Source organism: Lygodium microphyllum, chromosome 23 (genome assembly GCF_053477565.2).
Source record: "Lygodium microphyllum isolate KBCC chromosome 23, Lygodium_microphyllum_v1.1.10, whole genome shotgun sequence".
Taxonomy (NCBI): domain Eukaryota; kingdom Viridiplantae; phylum Streptophyta; class Polypodiopsida; order Schizaeales; family Lygodiaceae; genus Lygodium; species Lygodium microphyllum.
Window position 1 is genome coordinate 35,843,297 of NC_141157.1, and position 18,877 is coordinate 35,862,173.

Below are 18,877 nucleotides of genomic sequence, written 5' to 3' on the forward strand. Positions count from 1 at the left end.
TATATGCCACCTACATAAGGTCAAAGTACTCTTCAAGAGCTACATTTTGACATGTGGCACGCTTTGTTTTGATACATTTACAAGAAGTTATGGAAGATTTGGCTCAACAAGGTCTGTTCTTACACAAGCTGTCTTCTTCATTTTGAGTCTATTTCTTGAAGACTTTAAGGCTCCAAACACTTTTAAAGCACTCCTAATCACACATAATCTGAGGCTTACTTTCATTCATTTATTTCAGTCCATATGTCTTCAATCTTTTATTCATTTCCCTACTTGTATAGTTGAAAACAGAATAGTACTCTTTTTCATCCATCCTTTCTAACTTTTGCGAGTTTGTTTTTGATGAGGGCAAAAACCTTGGGGACAGAATGGATTGTAAGAAGTTAGGAAGAAGAGATGTTTAGTGTATAAATAATAATATTACCATGTCACACCAACATAGGTATAAAAGGTAGAGACATGTAAAATTTCACATCTTTTTGGAGCATTGATACATTACAGTCTCTTTCCTCATCACCTTGCTCACAGCTTCTATGGCTTCTCTTCTCTTTCTATCTTTCTCTCTCCTTTTCTCGTATTTCTCTCTCCTCATCACTCTCTTTCTCGCTCTTCCGCACATCATCTTCTCTCTCTGCAATCCTCTCCTTGACATTCTATTGGATTTCCTTTATACACAAGCAAAAGAACTTGCTTTCATTTACTAAAAATTTCCAACCTTTGCTAGGATTTTCTAAAGGATTTGTTGATCTTTGCTAGGATTTACTCTTGGCACGGGCAAAACCACCTCATTGGCATTTTCCATAGTTTCCAAATTGTTATGGAATTGCTTTGGTTGTACTTGACTCTAGAGGGGCTAAATCCATTGCAACTCTAATAAGCTTTCTAATAAATTATCTTACCCTAGACATTGCATAAAGTAAAGAAAGGCTTGAAAGATTTGAAAAACCATAGATACGTTTAAATATTGGCAAGCATAGCATATTAAATAGGTCAAATGGTACGCTACTTTGAGAGGCCATTGAAGGTTCTTGGAGTGCCTATATGCACATTGTGTAGTTTGACTATTTGAATACGGTAAAGCAACATTCACATCATGCTAGGACTAATCTGAGACATAGGCCAAAAACTATTAAAACTATGATAATCCTCGAAGATTTTCTTTTTGTGGGGATTTTGATGAGTTTAAGACTATAAAGAGCCCAAAATGCACCTTTTTATCATCTTGAGTACAAACATAGCCCCTTTTAAAGTTCAACATAAAGATAAGGTTATAGTTTTTATAGGGTATGGGTACCACAATAATAACATTTCTCATGTTTTTAAATATCTTTTACATGCTTTTATATAAAAGACATGAAAATCTATTCTCCATGCATTTTTAAAGAGAAGATATGCGTGCATGAAAAGAGGAACAAAGTTTACATCAAGTAGTATGGAAAGGTTGACAAAGTTGCCAAATGGGGTTGTGGTGTAGTGGTTTGGGTGTCGGCCAAGTTATAAGGGTGCGTGAGTTCAAACCTTGCACATCATATCTTGATTTCCTTAAGGCATATTAAAATATGCGTTTGCTTGTAAAATGCACAAAGCCAACTTCCATGGTAGCTTCCCACTAGCAGTTGTGATTGAAAGTTTACTGTCTTCTTCAATTATAGCAAATCAAGAATGTAAAGTTTCTAGTGTAAAGAGGCCAATAGAGTGTCATCTCTAGCAATCCTCGATATTAACTATTTTTCCCAAGTAATTTACATGCATGTTTCTGAATAGTCTAACTATATATATTATATGGAGCTCACAAAAAACACTTTTTGGACATTTGATGTTTTAATCAAATAGCCGTGGCTAAAAATGAAGGGTTCACAAAAGGGTAATATGTAGTATGAAAAAACTCGTTTCATAATGTTTAGTGGCTAAAAAATTTACATCTTTTTTTAGCAAAATTGTCACTCAATTGGGGTGGGCTGCGTTTTGCTTTTGGGAGGTATCATTGTATTGGCCCCTTTTACCCTACTTGGTCATCCACCAGAAATAGATAGGGTAGAGGAGCCGCAGTTAAAAAACGGGTACTAGTTGGGTGACATCTTATAAGATCTTGCTTAGACCAATTATTCGACAAAGATGTTTGAACTTTGGGCACGTGGTTTACATGGTTGAAATAAAGCCTTATCGTTGACTGCTGGCATGGGGTCAACTCACATCACACAATTGTCTCCTTCTTGCAACTCTCATTAAGTGCCCCATTGTCACTTTATGAAAGCCTATTTTTGTTACTCATGATTTTCTATTTTGTCATCGTCGTCGCTTGCGTGTACAAGTAACTCGGTGCAAATTTCTTTATGCTAAGGAGGGGCAATACATGAATGATCAAATTTCTTTTTGCTAAGGAGGGGCAATACATGAATGATGAGTGGGAGCCCAAAAAGTTGTTAAATTTCCATGAATCGGAGAAGGGAGATGCACCTAAACTAAGGTGTTATTGTACTTGCTTCTCTACCCTGGAAGTGGCTAGACCTTGAGAGAAAATTTCAAATTGGTTGCTCCTATCCACACTTAAGTGCATCGTAAGGTTTGGAAAATATCAAAATCGATGTTTTTGTTCCTTTGCCTGTGAAATGTAGGAAACGAACCTTTGGATAACCATGTGAATTTTTTGAAAAAGGCGAGACAAGCTTTTTTTAATGTGTTCGGGGCTTTTGGGACACTCCGTGTGAAACGGGTCTAAGAGAGGAGGATTGGACTCTGGACTCTGGAGTGTGGACGACGTTCGCTTTATGGATCGTCAGGATGGAGGTCATCTTCAGAAAGTTCAGGTGGGAGGGCCCACGTGAGGCTCTAGCCTCTCTCTCTCTCTCTCTCTCTCTCTCTCATCAGTTCCAAGTCCCGAGACCTGAGAATAAACAACGCACGAGGAAGCAGAAGAGTGGGTGAGGCAAAAAGGTCGAGAACGTGAGGGTGAGGCACAGGCCTCTCTCTCTCTCTCTCTCTGCCAAGCTGCAAGTCTTAGGAGAGGCCCCCCCCTCTCTCCCCCACCTCTCTCTCTCTTTCTCTCTCTCTGTGCGCTTTTAAAGACCACCCCAGTCTCGCACGAAACATGTTTGCCCATTATCTCCTTCGTTCCTTCCTTCCTTCGTTTATCCATCCCATCATGTGCTCCCTCTTCTCGCGAATTTGGACAGCTTGCCCCTTCCCGCAATGTCCTTTCGGACGAGGCTCGATTCATTGCCATATCCGGAGCAATGTTTATTCTAAACTACCTGAAATTTGTCTAGGGGTGTGTTTGTAGAGAGAGAGAGAGAGAGAGAGTGAGAGAGTGAGAGAGATTTCCTTCCTCAGGTTCCAGTTCAGCTTCTGTACAGCAGCATAATCCTTGGCAATGTTCCACTGTGTTCAGCGCTCCTTCGGTTCGCTCGCGTGCAGCACTTTCATTCTTAGTGGCCATACCTGTTTATGCCCTGTCATCGTTATCATGCGAGTATAAACACAAAGCTTGCCTCCAATCCCTGCGCCGAGGCAGCTCCCTGCGGCTGAATATGCTCCGTGCAGCTGAATATGGACATTGATTCTGGGGCCTTTCAAGCAGAAGCAACCAGGAGGTCCACAGCAGACAGCATGCAGTCTTCGGGCGGACTGACACGTTACCACTCTGCGCCGAGTGCCTTGCTTGCAAGCCTGCTGGATGACGATCTTTTTTCTCAAGAACCCAGCACATTTAGTCAGGCTCAAGAGTCCGACTTTGCACGGTTCTTCTGCGGTGAGCTCGAACCAGTGCCCTCTCTTGGTGTTGCCGGGGAGATGAATGGAGCTGGAGCACCTTTCAATGTGAATGCAGCGGAGAGTCAACAGCATGCAGGGGAGAGTAGAATGATTGCCACGGGATCTCAATATGCAGGAGTACCTACAAAACCAACATCTAATGCAAGAGGAGGTCCTCTCTCTGCCATTTCAGAGCATGGACTTGAAGATTCGTTAGATGTTTTTAATAGTCCTCAGTTTCCTGCCCCGGATAGTCAACTGTTGGCACACTCAAACCATCGGAGCCTTTCAGACATGAAGCCAATAGTGACGTCAGGTTCAAACCTTTCCGAAGCCAAGAACAATTTGATTCGACACAATAGCTCCCCTGCTGATTTTTTGTCCAGGTTGGTTATGGAAGAATGCTCTGAGAGCACCATGCCCCAGTTTTCACAGTCCTACACCTCAAACCTGGTTGAGGCCATGCCTGAAAGAAATACAGGACAAAGTAATCGCTTCTCAGCACTTGCGAGACCAGTCCAGGCTGTGCGCAGCACAAACAGTACGGGAATTAACTGCGTGGGCCAGCCTAAAGATGCCAGAGGAGGTCTTCTTTCTGCGATTTCAGAACATGGGGTTGAAGACTCATTAGATGTTTTTAGCAGTCCTCAGTTTCTTGCCCCAAACAGTCAACTGTTGCCACACTCAAACGATCAGGCCCTTCCAGACATGAAACCAGCAGTGACATCAGGTTCTAACATTTCGGAAGCCAAGACCAATCTGATTCGACACAATAGCTCCCCTGCTGATATTTTGTCCAGGTTGGTTATGGAAGAATGCTCTGAGAGACCCATGGTCCAGTTTTCAGGGTCCTACACTTCAGACGTAGTGGCCATGCCTGAAAGTAAAACAGGACAAAGTAACTGCTTCCCAGAACGTGGGAGACCAGTCCAGACTGTATCTGGCACAAACAATACCGGAATTAGCTGCATGGGTCAGGCTAGGGATGGTACTGGCTTAGATCCTAAAATGAGGACGTTTGGATCCCTGAACAGAAGCGGACTTCTGCGTCAGAGTAGCTCTCCTGCAGGCCTCTTATCTCAACTTGCTGTTGATGTACTTCTGGTGGGTAATGAGAAGACATCAATTTCATCCCCTTCTGGTAAATTGACGGAGGAAGGTACTTTTGATAGAAGTACTGGGACACCTGTTTATGCCAATCAAGCAACATCTGTCTTGGATGAGGTTGGAATGGAGCTGGCAATGGAGGATGATGGTGCATTTGGACAAAGGAAAAGAGGAAGGGGACTTGAAATTAGAATACCTCAGGATATGGGGGTGACAACTTCACCTGTAAGTGTCTAGCTTGTCTGACAAATGTGATTGAATCTAGTTTTAATGGTACCTACTGGACAGTTCTTTTGATGACGATGTTTATGCTGGTTCATACTGTAGAGATCTACAGCAGAGCTTAACCTCTCTCAGTTGCATCACCACAACCACTCAGTGGGAAGCAGCTCAGGAAGACTTGCAAGCATAGATGGGTCTTTTGAGGAATCTGTCCTATGTAAAATCAGGGCAAAGCGAGGATGTGCGACACATCCACGAAGTATTGCAGAACGGGTCAGGCTAAGTCAAGCAACTTCCAATGAGCTGCTAGTATTTGAAATTATTCTGTCTTTATCTGATTGGAAATTTGCCAATTTGGTGATGCAGGTGAGGAGAACGAAGATAAGCGATGGAATGCGAAAGCTACAAGAGCTTGTGCCAAAGCTTGACAAGGTGAGTTTTCAGTTGCTTGTTCCCTTGATGATTTGTAAAGACCTGCTAGCCAACATATTTCTTTTAGGTTCTGATTGCAACCTTGAGCATCACCAGGGTGAGTATTTGAGTTACTCGAAAGTTGGTCTGGTGTGACTATCTACCAAGTGTTTGCGCATCTTTAGGTGTTTTTGCTGCATTCGGAAGTGTGGTTCTAGGACTTAAGTTGTGGCCAGCAAAGTTGTTACTTGCTGGTTTAAGTCTGAAAGCAAACCATTATTCTCCAATCATTTGTAGCCTTTTGTACTAACCTCGATAAGGGCAATAGCCCATTTGAATTTTGCATAATGGGATGATAAGTCAGGGTACGAATACTGATTTGGTGTTTAGGAAGCACGTCACTAGTCTCAGGATAAAAACTCTCTGTATGTTATTGACATTTTACCCAGAAATACAGGCACTGCTATAGCCTATCAGAACTCATGCTTTTTAATCCTCGGTATTTTATTAAGGCCAAAAAGTTGGCAGCATACAGCTTATGCCACCCAGTGACACCTAGCAGTTGTATGGTTGCGGAATCTCTGTTGGTATAGACACTGTCAAAAGCTAGCGAAAAAATTAGAAGTTGTATGGTTGCGGAATCTCTGTTGCTATAGACAGTGTTAAGCTACCAAAGATATTAGCCTAAGTTAATCTCATAATCACTGGCTAACTTCTTTGGCTCTAGTATAGCCCTGAACCAAAACTTGAGACAAATAATTCAAAAGACAAGTCTCTAGATTCTAGAAGAAATTAGAGGAACACTGGCTTAAAATTCTATAAAGGGGGATCACGGGCAGACCACTTTTTCATCCTTTATTACCCCTATCATCACTTTCTTTGCTAGAGACATGGCCATCTCCTGTCTCCTCTGCATTCAGCCATCATTGCCATTCTTAGTGCCAGTGTTTCTCTTCCTCATCCGGTGAAAGCGCCAGGAGACTAGGTGACCATCGTTGCTGCGATGCATCAGTCACTGCTGCTTTGTCCTGCCTTTGCTGCTCCAATTGCTAGACTGGAAGCTTGATGGCTGCTGCAGAGACATCTTGCTGCTGCATTTTGATGGTCTACACCCTCAGGCTGTTGCCTGGAGACAATCTTGCTGCCACATGCTCACTAAGTATGCTTTGTACACCTGCCGTTACTTGTGCCCTGAGAACTGTGCCTGCCTTCGTTGGTTCATTTTCAACCTCACAAGATTTGACCCATCATGAGGCATGCCTCATGGTCACACATGACAGTGTTGACCCACTTCTTGTGGTAGTTATTGGCCTTTGGGATTTGCTCTAGCCTCTAGACCTGCCCAAGCCATGTCATCTTTGCTTAGGTTGCATTCACATGTCATGAAACTATCCTCATGTGTCCATCTGCTGTCTATGTGGTTATCCATCTCTTTCTTGTTCTTGGAGGACATCTTAGAACTATGTAACCGATTAAAAGAGACGAACGCTGAATCTGTATTTCTAAAGAATTCAGGGACACATTGTACTCCTAAGAGTTTGGCATCTTTGTGTTTCTAAGTGATGGGAATAGAAACATCACACAAAGATGAGTTTGTGCTATTTACAACAAGGTGTGATCTTAAGTGAGGTGGAAGCTACATTCTGATAAAGAGGGTTTGCAAGGCAAAACTTTGAGGAGGGAGAAAGTGAGGGTACTCTAGAATTGCTAAGGGCTGGATACGATGTCAACTGGAAAAGAGAGAATTGTAGTAGTTGTTTATCTCCCCCTTATAAGCCTCATTATTGAGTCAGTAAGCAGGATATCAAAAGCTTTGTAATTCCTGAAAGCATGTATCTATTTTGGGCAATTCTTATTTGGGACATCACATTTATTAGTTTTTATCTGATATTTTAATAGCTTTGGCTTAAGAAGCTCCATTGTAGTTTTTGTTTTGAGTTGTTGAGACATTACAGTCTGATAAGAGTTCTTTCTTTACTTCATGGCCTCCTTCCATAAAATTGGAGAGTTCTCCTAGTTTCCTCAATATGCAATCTGCCCACCTCCTAGAGGCTATGAGGAGGTTGATTTGGATGGCTCCTCTGACTTGCTTTGGAAGCCCAAGGGCGAGGGGGAGCACCGGTGAATGTTCTATCCTAGTTGTATGGGGCTGCTCTTGTTTATATCAGCAGCTGGCCAGCTCATTGAATTTGGTCCTTTATGAGGTTTGCATAATCTTTGTTTCAATTTGTAGGCTTGGCTATGGAAGTTTACTTGACTCCTTGAGAAGCATAAATGCTGTCCTTGATCCAAAAAGTTGGTAAGGTGTGTCCCAAAACAAGGGGATAACCTTATCCTATCTCTTTGCTCCCCCTTGTCCTACCCGTCTCATTTGGGAGTGCAAACGTCTACATACAAAATAATGAGAGAGAGAGAGAGAGAGAGAGAGAGAGAGAGAGAGAGAGCACATAGCAATGGTGGTGTTGAGCGAGGCACTTGTAGAGAGGGATGATGGTGAAATGTTACTACTTTGGATGATGGTGAATGCTGCTACTTTGATTTTTCTCGCTTTCACTAAGTTGTTGCAAGAAGCTCTTCAGATTGTCAATATGGACAAGGGAAGTTGGATGGGGGAGTGGAAGCAAGACGAGAAGTACAAGAGGAGGCTTTTGAGCTTGTGATGAGAGGTTTCTAATCTTTGCTTTAGGCCAATTTTGTGAAGGGAGATGAGAAGGTGATGCGAATATATGCTAGAGTTTGTATGAGGAAACACATTATGTACGACCAAGATTGAAACACAAAGACTCAGATAGAGACAAGCAAAACTCAAGTCCTAAATGCAAGACACAAATACAAAAACTCAAAACTCAAACATGGAGTGTCGGAGACTAATATAGAGAGAAGAAACTCTAAAGTGAATGAATGCTATAATAGAATGTAAGAGTGTATACAATGACCAAGGTCAGAGCAATGCAGTATCGGAAAGTGATGTCCACCAAAGGTGGATCCCAAGTGCTATGACCGCGAGCCAGAGTGCAGAGTGCGGAAAATACCAAACGTTGATCACTAGTGCCAGGGAACTGAGGCAACTGCAAAAGATGATCTGTGATGATGAGGGCAACAACAGAAAGTTGCAAATACAGCCGTAGAAGGGTTGCTTGGAGGAGGAAGAACACAACCAACTGTCACTTGGTTGATGAGGGTCAAATGTAAGCAGTATGAGGTAGTTTGATTGTTGGTGATGGTTGATGGGACCAAAGACAACAGGAGAGAGGGTGCCAAACAATGGGTGATAGTTGTGGAAGAAGGCAAGTATGTAAGTATGCAACATAAGTCTAAAAAGGGAAAGGCTAAGTGTGTGGTCACCATTGTGTAGGGGGAGGTAGGGAAGTAGTCCTTGAAGGTGCAGTGGCATAGGAATGGACACGTAAAGTACAATAGGTGAGCCACTAGTAGACCAATCAGCTAATCCTTCAAGAGTAGTGAAGGATATAGGTTGTTGAGGTTGCCCGTGTGCCATATATCTAGTAGTTGTTGGGGCAAATGGAGCAGATGGTGCAGTAGCTGGAGGCATAGCTCCATTGCATTGGCCAACTGGAGTGGAGGCAATTGTAGCAGTTTGCATTGGTTTTCTAAGAGGAAGACCATAGGCCTTTATACGACACTCCGTGTCCATCGGCTTGACCTTTGGTAGTGTGTGCAAAACCTATTTTTCTTAGGAATTTGTAGCCAAAGGGATTGTGTTTGTGTGGTTCCATTGAAGGAAATGGTGTCACCCTTGTTTTGGCTTGCCTTTGTATCTTGTGAGTTCTTGCCAGTGGTGGTTTTCCCTTACAAGGAAAAGGCAACTAACCCTCTGTTGGGTGTAAAGTCCCTTCGTCTCCCTTCGTCTCCCTTTGTCTCTGTGTAAATAGATTTATGGGTGTGAACACACCCTTAATGTACCCCAACATATAAATACATTCTTTTATTCCTTGTGTACCATAGCAAATGGTACACCTATCTCTGTGTTTACTCTCTCTAACTCTCAACTCAGCTTTGCGCTTCAGCTAACGCCTTGATCTCACACGCCATTGCGCACTCATCCCTTCAAAGTGGTATCAGAGCCCAGAGTGCACGCTTTCCGAGATCAAAGGCAGCTTGTGAACTCGAGGCAAAAGGTCAATCAAGCACCAGTCAGTGTGACTCGCAATTGCTGAGTGTGTGGCCGTTGGGCGATAGGCTGATGTAGGCAATCAACAAGACTTTTGGGTAATGAGCGATAGCTCACAAGCGGAAGGTAGGATCAAGGTAGGTCCAGTGTGGACCATAGCGATAGCAGCACCAGCGACGACCAGCGGCAAGAAACGTCTGTAGGGATTCGAGGCGTGACAGGCATGATGGAGCCGTGACCAGCGGGTGATGGATAGGTGATGTGCGTTAGAATTCGTTTTTCTTTTTCCTTAAAATTTCTCTTGGAATTTCCCCTTGGCTTGACGGGGGTTCGTGTGTGCAAGCACATAGTTCAGATTTGTGCATATCTATGCCGAGAAATTTGGGGCTTTTTAGGTTGAGTGCTGCTCATGCAAAATCGAGGCATCTTTGTCGGAAATTGCAGACATTGTGCATGTTTGAATTAGGGATTTCCCCAAATTTATTGAAATTTCACTCATCCGAGTGAAATTTCTCAACATTGGGCCCATAAAATTTGGGGCTTTTGCTGTATTGGTGAAATTTTGTTCAGCTGAGTCAGATTGGCTGACATTCGTGCACATTGGACCTGGAAATTTTGGGGCTTTTGCTGAAATCTGTGGATTTTGGCAAAGTTAATGCGTGAAATGCACTTTGGGAATATTGCTGAAGCAATCTTGTGGTTATAAGCAGAGTGATTTGAGCATTTTATCTCTCACTTGTGCAATTTTGGAGAAATTGCAGAGATTTCTTGGTGTTTTGGGTATCAGAAGATGATATGAGCACATATGTATGCAGTACACTTGCTGGACAGCTCCCATTGAGTTAATGTATTGCTGATTATTCATGTTGCAGCAGTCTTAGTGATCATTTGCAGATTTGGGATTGGTGTAGATGTATTTTTGGTGATATTGCTGAAGTGGGAGTTACCTGGCAGTGGTGTATGCATTTAATGTATGCTGAAATTGCAGTCATACTGCTGAAAGTTATTCTTTCTACTGCTGTACATGTACTTGAACTGAATCTTGCTATTATTTGCTGAAAAATTGGGCTGAAATCAATTGAATATTCAGCTCATTTTTGCTATCATAAATTGCAGCATTGAATTTCTGGTTTATTGCTGAAAAATGGCTTCAAATGCTTCTAGCAGCAGTGATACTAAATCCCTCTTTGAAATCACGAGGTTTGATGGCACTGGCTTTGACTTGTGGAAGGATAGGATGCAAGGCGTTTTGTTTCTCAAGGATTGTGAAGATGCTCTCTTGGAGACTAAGCTTGCAGCTTTGACAGATGTGGATTGGGATAGACTTAATAAGAAGGCCATTGCATACATTAAGATGGCCGTGTCTGATGATGTACTTACAGACATCAAGTGTCTTAACACAGGTTATGCTATATGGAAAAAGCTTAAGGACACATATGAAAATACAACTCCTGTGAATCAAGTGCATCTTATGCGTAAACTTGTGAACATGGAGTTGGATGAGTCTAAGCCAACATCTGAGCATTTGAGTGCTTTCACAGGGGTCTTGAGTCAGTTGCAGGACTTTGGTTTGGCGGCTTTTGACGATAAATTGAAAGCTATTTTCTTATTGATGACTTTGCCTGACAGTTGGGAATCTTTGGTTGTGTCACTTAGTAACAATCCTGCTTTGACTTTTGATGGTGTAAGAGGTTTAATCCTTAATGAAGAAATCAGAAGAAAGTCTAGTGGTGAAAGTAGTGGCTTAGCTTACCATGTGAGAGGCAAGTCAAAAAAGAGGGGTAATGCAGCCAATAAAGGAAAAAGCAAAAGCAAAAGCAAGGGCAAACAACAAGATGTCACATGCCATTAGTGTGGGCGTAAAGGGCATAAAAAGGCTGATTGCCGGTACTTCAAGAAAGAGCAAGAAAGAAAGAATTGGCAGGGTAAGAAAAAGAAGGATGATAAGAAAGATGATGACAACACTTCCTCAAAAGAAGTTGCAAAGGCAAATGTTGCATTTAGTGTGTTCATTGAAGAGCTTCCTGACACTGAAGAGATACTTGTTGTAACCTCATGTAATGATGCAGATATTATAGCAGCAATAGGTGATATGCACATCACCAAAAATGAGGTAATTGTTCCCTTACTTTCAGCTCATGATGGGCCATCACAATCATGGATAGTGGACAACGGTGCCTCTTTTCATGTTACTCCCTCTTTGGAGTCATTTTCTCAATACACTGCAGGTCGCCTAGGCAAGGTTTATTTGGGTGATAACTATGCATGTGAGATAGAGGGTGTTGGCACCATTCACTTGGCTCTTGAAAATGGCCAAGAGCTGATTTTGCAGGATGCCAGATTTGTACCTGGCATAAAGAAGAGTCTACTATCAGTTGGGTAGCTTGATGCTAAAAGGTATTTTACCACATTTGGTGGTGGATCTTGGAAAATCTATAAGGGCTCTATATTGATTGTTAAAGGCAGCAAAAGGGAGACTTTATATTATTTGCATTGTAAAGCATTACCTGGCAAGTTCTTGGCTGTGGCTGAAGTCCATTTACAGATGGAGCTTTGGCACAAAAGACTTGGTCATATGAGCCAAAAAGGCCTTTAGGTTCTCTCCTTTTTAGGGAGATTTGATGTAAAAGGCTTTGGTCTCGAATTTTGTAATGATTGCTTGTATGGAAACAAGTGAAGTCTCCTTATTACTCTGGTGGCTTAAAAAGTCTAATGCTCTTGCCACTCTGATGTGTGCACTATGCCTGTTAATTCGTATGGGGGTGCACGGTTCTTTGTTACTTTCATTGATGATTTCAGTAGAAAGTCATGGGTGTATGTACTTAAGAGCAAAAAGGAAGTGTTGGATTCTTTTAAAAAGTTACATGCTTTTGTTACCACACAAAAAGGGCTTAAGTTGAAGGCCATAAGAACAGATAATAGGGGTGAGTATGTCTCAAAAGAATTTAACAAGTTTTGTGAGATGTATGGCATTAAGAGGGAGTTGACAGCCCCTTATAATCCTACATCAAATGGCGTGGCTGAAAGATTTAACCGCACACTTTGTGAGAGAGTCAGATGCATGCTGTCCATAGCTAATCTCCCGCAATAGTTTTGGGGAGAGGCTCTTAAAATTGCAATTCATGTATGCAATCGCTCTCCTAATCGTGCATTGGAAAATGGCATTCCTGAAGAGGTTTGGTTTGGCAAACCTGCTTCATATGACCATTCGCATGTCTTTGGCTATGATGCCTTTGTGCATGTACTTGTAGAATAGAGGACCAAACTAGACATGAAATCCATCAAGGGCATCTTCATGGGATATGGAGTTGAGGGAGAGATGGGTTATAGAGTTTGGCTTTCTCAGGGCAGGAAGATAGTATGCAGTTGAGATGTAGTATTTAATGAGGCAAAGTTGCTGAAAAATGCTACACATGGTGATCTTAACAAAAAGAAGGTCAAATTTCAGCATGAACAGACAGCCATTCAGCAGCCATTAGTTGAAAGTTCTATCCCTTTTGATACTGAAAATGAGCAGCAACCTATTGTGCTACAGCCAAAAGATCTTGGACAACAAATAGATGCACAGGATGAAATAGGACAGCAAGAACATGCTGAAAACAGATTACAGCAGCAAGAAAATGCTGAAAATCAGCCACCTGGTGATGGCGTGCACATTCCTCAGGATGTAGGTCCACTGCTTGATAATACAGATCATTGGGTAAGACGGTCGACACATGTCAGAAGGCGGCCACAGAGGTTTCAGCCATCTTTGGATTGCATATGTGAAAACAAGAGAAAGTGGGAGCTTGCTATGCAAGAAGAGATGAAGTCTCTATATGCAAATAACACATGGGAGCTTGTACCTTTGCCCAAGGATAGAAAAGCTATTTCAAATAAATGGGTTTACAAAGTGAAATGTATTGATGGGAAGCCCAAGTACAAGGCACGGCTGGTTGCTAAGGGCTATACACAAAAGGAAGGCATAGACTTCTAGGAGGTCTTTTCACCAGTGGTGAAGATGGCTACGCTCCATGTTTTGTTTGCTCTCATTGCATCCTTGGATTTAGAGTTGGATCAGATGGATGTGAAAACTACTTTTCTTCATGGTGACTTGGATGAAAAGCTATACATGAAGCAGCCAGAAGGATTTGCTATTCCAGGAAAAGAGTATTTAGTTTGTAAGCTGAAACGCAGCTTATATGGGGTGAAATCTCACTGCATCCTTGGATTTAGAGTTGGATCAGATGGATGTGAAGACTGCTTTTCTTCATGGTGACTTGGATGAAAAGTTGTACACTAGCAACCATAAGGATTTGCTATTCTAGGAAAAGAGTATTTGGTTTGTAAGTTGAAACGTAGCTTATATGGGCTGAAACAAGCCCCTAGACAATGGTACAAAAAATTTGATACCTTTATGTTGAGCCATGGATTTAAACGCAGTCATGCAAATCACTGCTTACACACTAAAAAGGCTGATGATGGCAGCTTTATTATGCTGGTTTTATATATGGATGACATGTTGATTGCAGGACGGCATAAGAGTACTTTGAATGCTCTTAAAAGGCAGCTGAGATCAACCTTCTCTATGAAAGATTTGGGGGTAGTTGAACACATTTTGGGCATGCGTATTAAAAGAGACAAAGGGCAGCGTTTGTTGTTTCTCTCACAGGACAAGTACATCAGCAAAGTTCTTGACAGGTTTAATATGGCTGATGCTAAGCCTCTTGGTGTGCCTTTACTGCCACATACAAAGCTTAGCAAAATTGATTGCCCTAGAGATGATGCGACTGCTAGTGCCATGAAGGGTATACCTTATGCATCAGCTTGTGGATCTTTGATGTATGCCATGGTTGCAACTTGCCTTGACATTGCTTATGCAGCGGGAGTTGTTAGCAGATTTTTGTCTAACCCTGGCAAGCCACATTGGGAAGCAGTGAAACGTGTCTTCAGATACTTGAAAGGCACACAAGAAAAGTGTATATGCTATGGAAAGGGTACACTAGAGTTGCAGGGATTTTGTGATTCAGACATGGCAGGAGATCTTGATACTAGGAAATCTACTAGTGGGTATGTTTTTACTTTGGCTGGTGGGGCTATCTCTTGGTGTTCAGGATTGCAGAAAATTGTGTCACAGAGTACTACATGAGCTGATTATATTTCAGCCATTGAAGCTTCTAAGTAAGCTATTTGGCTTGGCCGTCTAGTCAAGGATTTTGGTCTTTCTTCAGTACTCCAGTGTTTGGTTGTGATAGCCAAAGTGTAGTATGTCTGGCTAAGAATGCCATGTTCCATGCACGTACCAAACACATAGATGTTCGGTATCACTTTATTCGACAGGTCTTGGATGATGGTCTTGTTACATTGACTAAGGTCAAAACCCAAGATAACCTTGCAGATGTTCTTACTAAGTCTCTTGGAAAGGCTCAGCATGAGCATTGCATTCGTTTAGTGGGAGTTGGTTAGCTGAAAGGTACCACTTCGGGTCTTTAAGTGGGAGGTTGTTGGATGTAAAGTCCCTTCGTCTTCCTTCGTCTCCGTGTAAATAGACTTACAAGTGTGAACACATCCTTAATGTATGCTAACATATAAATGCATTTTTTAATTCTTTGTGTACCATAACAAATGGTACGCCTATCTCCGCGTTCACTCTCTCTAACTCTCAGCTCTGCTCAGCTCTTTAGCTCACCCCTTGATCTCGCATGCCATTGCGCACTCACCCCTTCACCCCCCTCACCCCTTTGAATGGATATGTGTGGAGGATTTCTTGTGGACTTGATGGTGCAGCTCGCATAATGCAAAAATGGACATTTAAACTCGTAGAAGGTTGTCAATCTAGGGAGTGAGAAAATTGAAGTATTTGTGAGGCAACTTGTTCAAGAAGAATGTAACTTAATCGTCATCTGACTTCGGGGAGCTAGTAGTGCCAAACTCGATGAGTAACTACCGATATTCGGCCAACTTGACTTTCAAATCATCCCCTTCCTTAATGGAAAACTCTTGAAGCTCATAATTGAGATCGATACATTGAGTGCGGTCTTGAGCCGCATAGTGGTTAATGATATAACTCCAACGCGCAAATGCGAGGAAAAATTGCTGTAATTGAGTGGAACTCAAGAAGTAACCCGTGCATTAACTCAATTGTGGCTGTGTTATTGCAGGCCGTCTGATTAGGGTGAGCTGAGCGAGGGTTGGTACTAATGACAAGGTTCCAAAGTCCCTTGAGATTCAAGCATGTGTTGTATGAAGTTCGACCAAGTGGTGAAATTCAGCCCGTTAAAATGTGTCTTATCCATGAAGGCATTCTTGGCCATGGCAACAAGAGTGGTAGTGCTAGGAGATGGAGAAGGTGTGTAATGGAGGTAGGGTGGATAGGGGGACAGGGCAGAGGAGTGCAATACATTTGGGAAGGAATCCTAGAGTGTCCACCATGCGTATGAGAAGTGTACATAGCAGATCCAAATGTGGGCAAGGGCGGGTTGGGTATGGGCATTGTAACCGCTTCTGGATCCGAAGGTGGAGGGATAGGGACACTGGGAGCAGAGGATGCTCTTGTGTAGGAGTGACCCAAGGGATATGTGACCATAGTTCATAAGCAAGGATGGATATCCTTGCGTTTGAAAGGTTGTGTGGTGTTAAAGGGTGGCATTTCCCCTAACACTGCACCAAGAGGTGGAGTAAATGGAGGGTAGGTAGATGGTGGGATGGGGAAAGAGAAAGTGTTAGGAGCGGAGATGGAAGATCCAACCCTTAGTGTGCTTTGAGCAAAAGTGAAGTGGAATCCAAGATTTTGAAATGAAGATGTTAGATTGGAATGTGGAGAAGATAGTGGTGGGATGGGAGGGAGTTGAGTAGTGTGGTTTACTTGCTTAGATGAAACAAATGTTTGAGATATACTTGATGAAGAATAGTTTGCTTCGAGAGTCTTCTTTATTAAAGTTAACATATTGAAAATCATTCGTTTTGGCTCATACGACTCAAAAGGGTTATACGAACTTGACATAAGGCTTGGCAGTGATGAAGGAGATGTATTGCTCTTGCATTTGTCATGATCCCTCCAAGATCAGAAAGATAGTTAGTCTCACCAATTGGTCTAGATGGAGTAGCACCACTCGTTAGAGGGGTGTAAACTTGATTGTATGTGAAGCACAAGTGCTCCTCAAACTCTTTATTTGTAAGATGAACAAAATGAGAAGAAGAAGATGGTAAAGGTGAAGATGTGCCTACCTCCTCCTCGAGACTACAATGCCTTCTTAGAGCCTTCAATGATGGAAAAGCTTGACAGAGTGTCATAGGATTCCTAGAAGGTGCCTGAGACATTATGAGTCAGAATTGAGTCGTGTGTGAGTCTCGCACAAAGATTAGCCTTCGCAATTACTGTCGGATACTCTTTGGAAGAGCACTGGCTCTGGTACCATGTGAAGTTATGCTAGGGTTTGCATTGAGGAAACACATGTACAACAAAGACTAAAACACAAAGACTCAGACAGAGACAAGCAAAACTCAAACCCTAAACACAAAACACAAAACTCAAAAACTCAAAACTTAAACATAGAGAGAAGAAACTTTGAAGTGAATGAATGTTGTAAATGAATGTAATAGTGTATAGAATGCCGAAGGGCAGAGCAATGCAGTGTCGGAGAGTGACATCCACTAGAGATGGATCCAAGTGTTATGATCACCAACTGGAGTGTGGAGTGTAGGAAACACCCAACGTTGATCACTTATGTCAGGGAACTGAGGTGACTGCAGAGGATGATGCTTGATGATGAGGGCGGTAGCAGAAAGTTGCAAATGCAGTAGTAGAAGGGCCGCCTTGAGGAGGAAGAATACAACCTGCTGTTGATTACAGAAGGGAAGGCCAAACGCAAGCTCCGGAAGGTTGCCTGATGGTGAGGAAGGGCAATGCCAACTGTTGCGAGGAAGGGCAATGCCAACTGTTGCCTAGTTTATGAGGACCAAATGCAAGCAGTAGGAGGCAGTCTGATCGTTGGTGATGGCCGATGGGACCAAATGCAGTAGGAGAGAGGGTGCTAAACAGTGGGTGATAGCTGTGGAAGAAGGTGCCAGGCACCGGAGGAGCTATGGAAGAAATGGTAGCAATCACGAAGAGTAGATTGCCACATGGGTGAAGGTTGATGGCTGAAATCTGCACTAAAAGAATGAGGAATGGTGGACAGCTTGTCTATTTATAGATGTTGAAGGGTTCCCCAAAAAATTAGGGTTTTGGGGGACGGAGAACCCGAAACACAACCTCGAGAGAGAAGCCACTAGCTTCGTGCATCCATGCTAGAAGGAATACGAAGGTCTCGTCACCAAGTCGCGGTTGAACCTCCGAGGTCCCAATCTAGGTGGTACCTGAAGATCTTGGGTATCAGTAGAAGAGATGATTGGTTGAAGACAGCCACCCCAAGAAAGTAACGGATGGTTGAAGAATTTCACGTGGAGTAGGTTTCCTCTCTGAGGTGGGAGGTGGAGGGATCCCCCGCTTAAGTCGAAGAAGTAGATGCTTCCTCTGAGAGCAAAGAAATAACATCCCCCTCTGAAATACATAGGGAATCCAAAAACTCATGGATCACAGACTCGGAAATGTCTAATGACGAAGGAAGTGCCGTTGGTCGTACGAAGAAGGTATCTGGGGTGCCGGAGAGCTCCCAGAGGTAGCCTCTCAAACCTGAGTAGTCAAGGGTGGGGAAGGGTGGGGCTCAGAATGAGCAAGAGGTGGGTAACAATCGCTGTCTCTCAATGGAGCGGACTGGGTAGTCGAAGAAGAGGAAGGAGACAAGTAGCCACTGTCTCTCGAAGCAGCCGACTGATGAGGAGATGGTATCAAACAATCACTCTCTCTTGATGGAGTGGACTGTAGAACCATGGGCCGTGGTAGCCACTGTACCCGAAAATAGGTGGGAGAAGACTGCCGTTGGCATTGCGACGATCTCCAGGAGGTTGTAGCACCAATCGATCCTCCATGTGCTCGAAAGGACTGAGTGCACATTGGATGCGTCTTATTGCCTTGAGCATAGTACTTTGATAGCCGATGCAGAACAAGCTCTGTGGGCCAGAAAGGAGAGGTGGCACAAGGAGTGCATGGTGGAAGATGCATGTACTCCGGAGGGGTGGGGAGCAAAGGTTGATGTCGACAAGCATCGGTGGTGTGTTTGGTGATGTCACAGTAGGAGCACCAATAGTCTCGTCATGTGTTGGTAAAGAAGCCATGGCTACCAATGTGCCTTGTTGAAGAAGGAAGAGGTCAACCACCATGAACCACAAACCGCA

General features: G+C 43.0%; 1 protein-coding gene across 1 annotated transcript in view; it reads left to right on the top strand.

Moving 5' to 3' along the window:
• The first annotated feature begins 2,961 nt into the window (after positions 1-2,961).
• LOC148016063 (uncharacterized) overlaps positions 2,962-18,877 on the top strand; it is a 44,501-nt gene continuing 28,585 nt past the window's right edge. Inside the window, exons 1-3 of the mRNA XM_087664539.1 lie at positions 2,962-5,082; positions 5,185-5,352; positions 5,446-5,511. Of these exons, the coding sequence (XP_087520665.1) occupies positions 3,547-5,082; positions 5,185-5,352; positions 5,446-5,511 (1,770 nt within the window). The 5' untranslated portion in view covers positions 2,962-3,546. The remainder of the gene's footprint in view (positions 5,083-5,184; positions 5,353-5,445; positions 5,512-18,877) is intronic.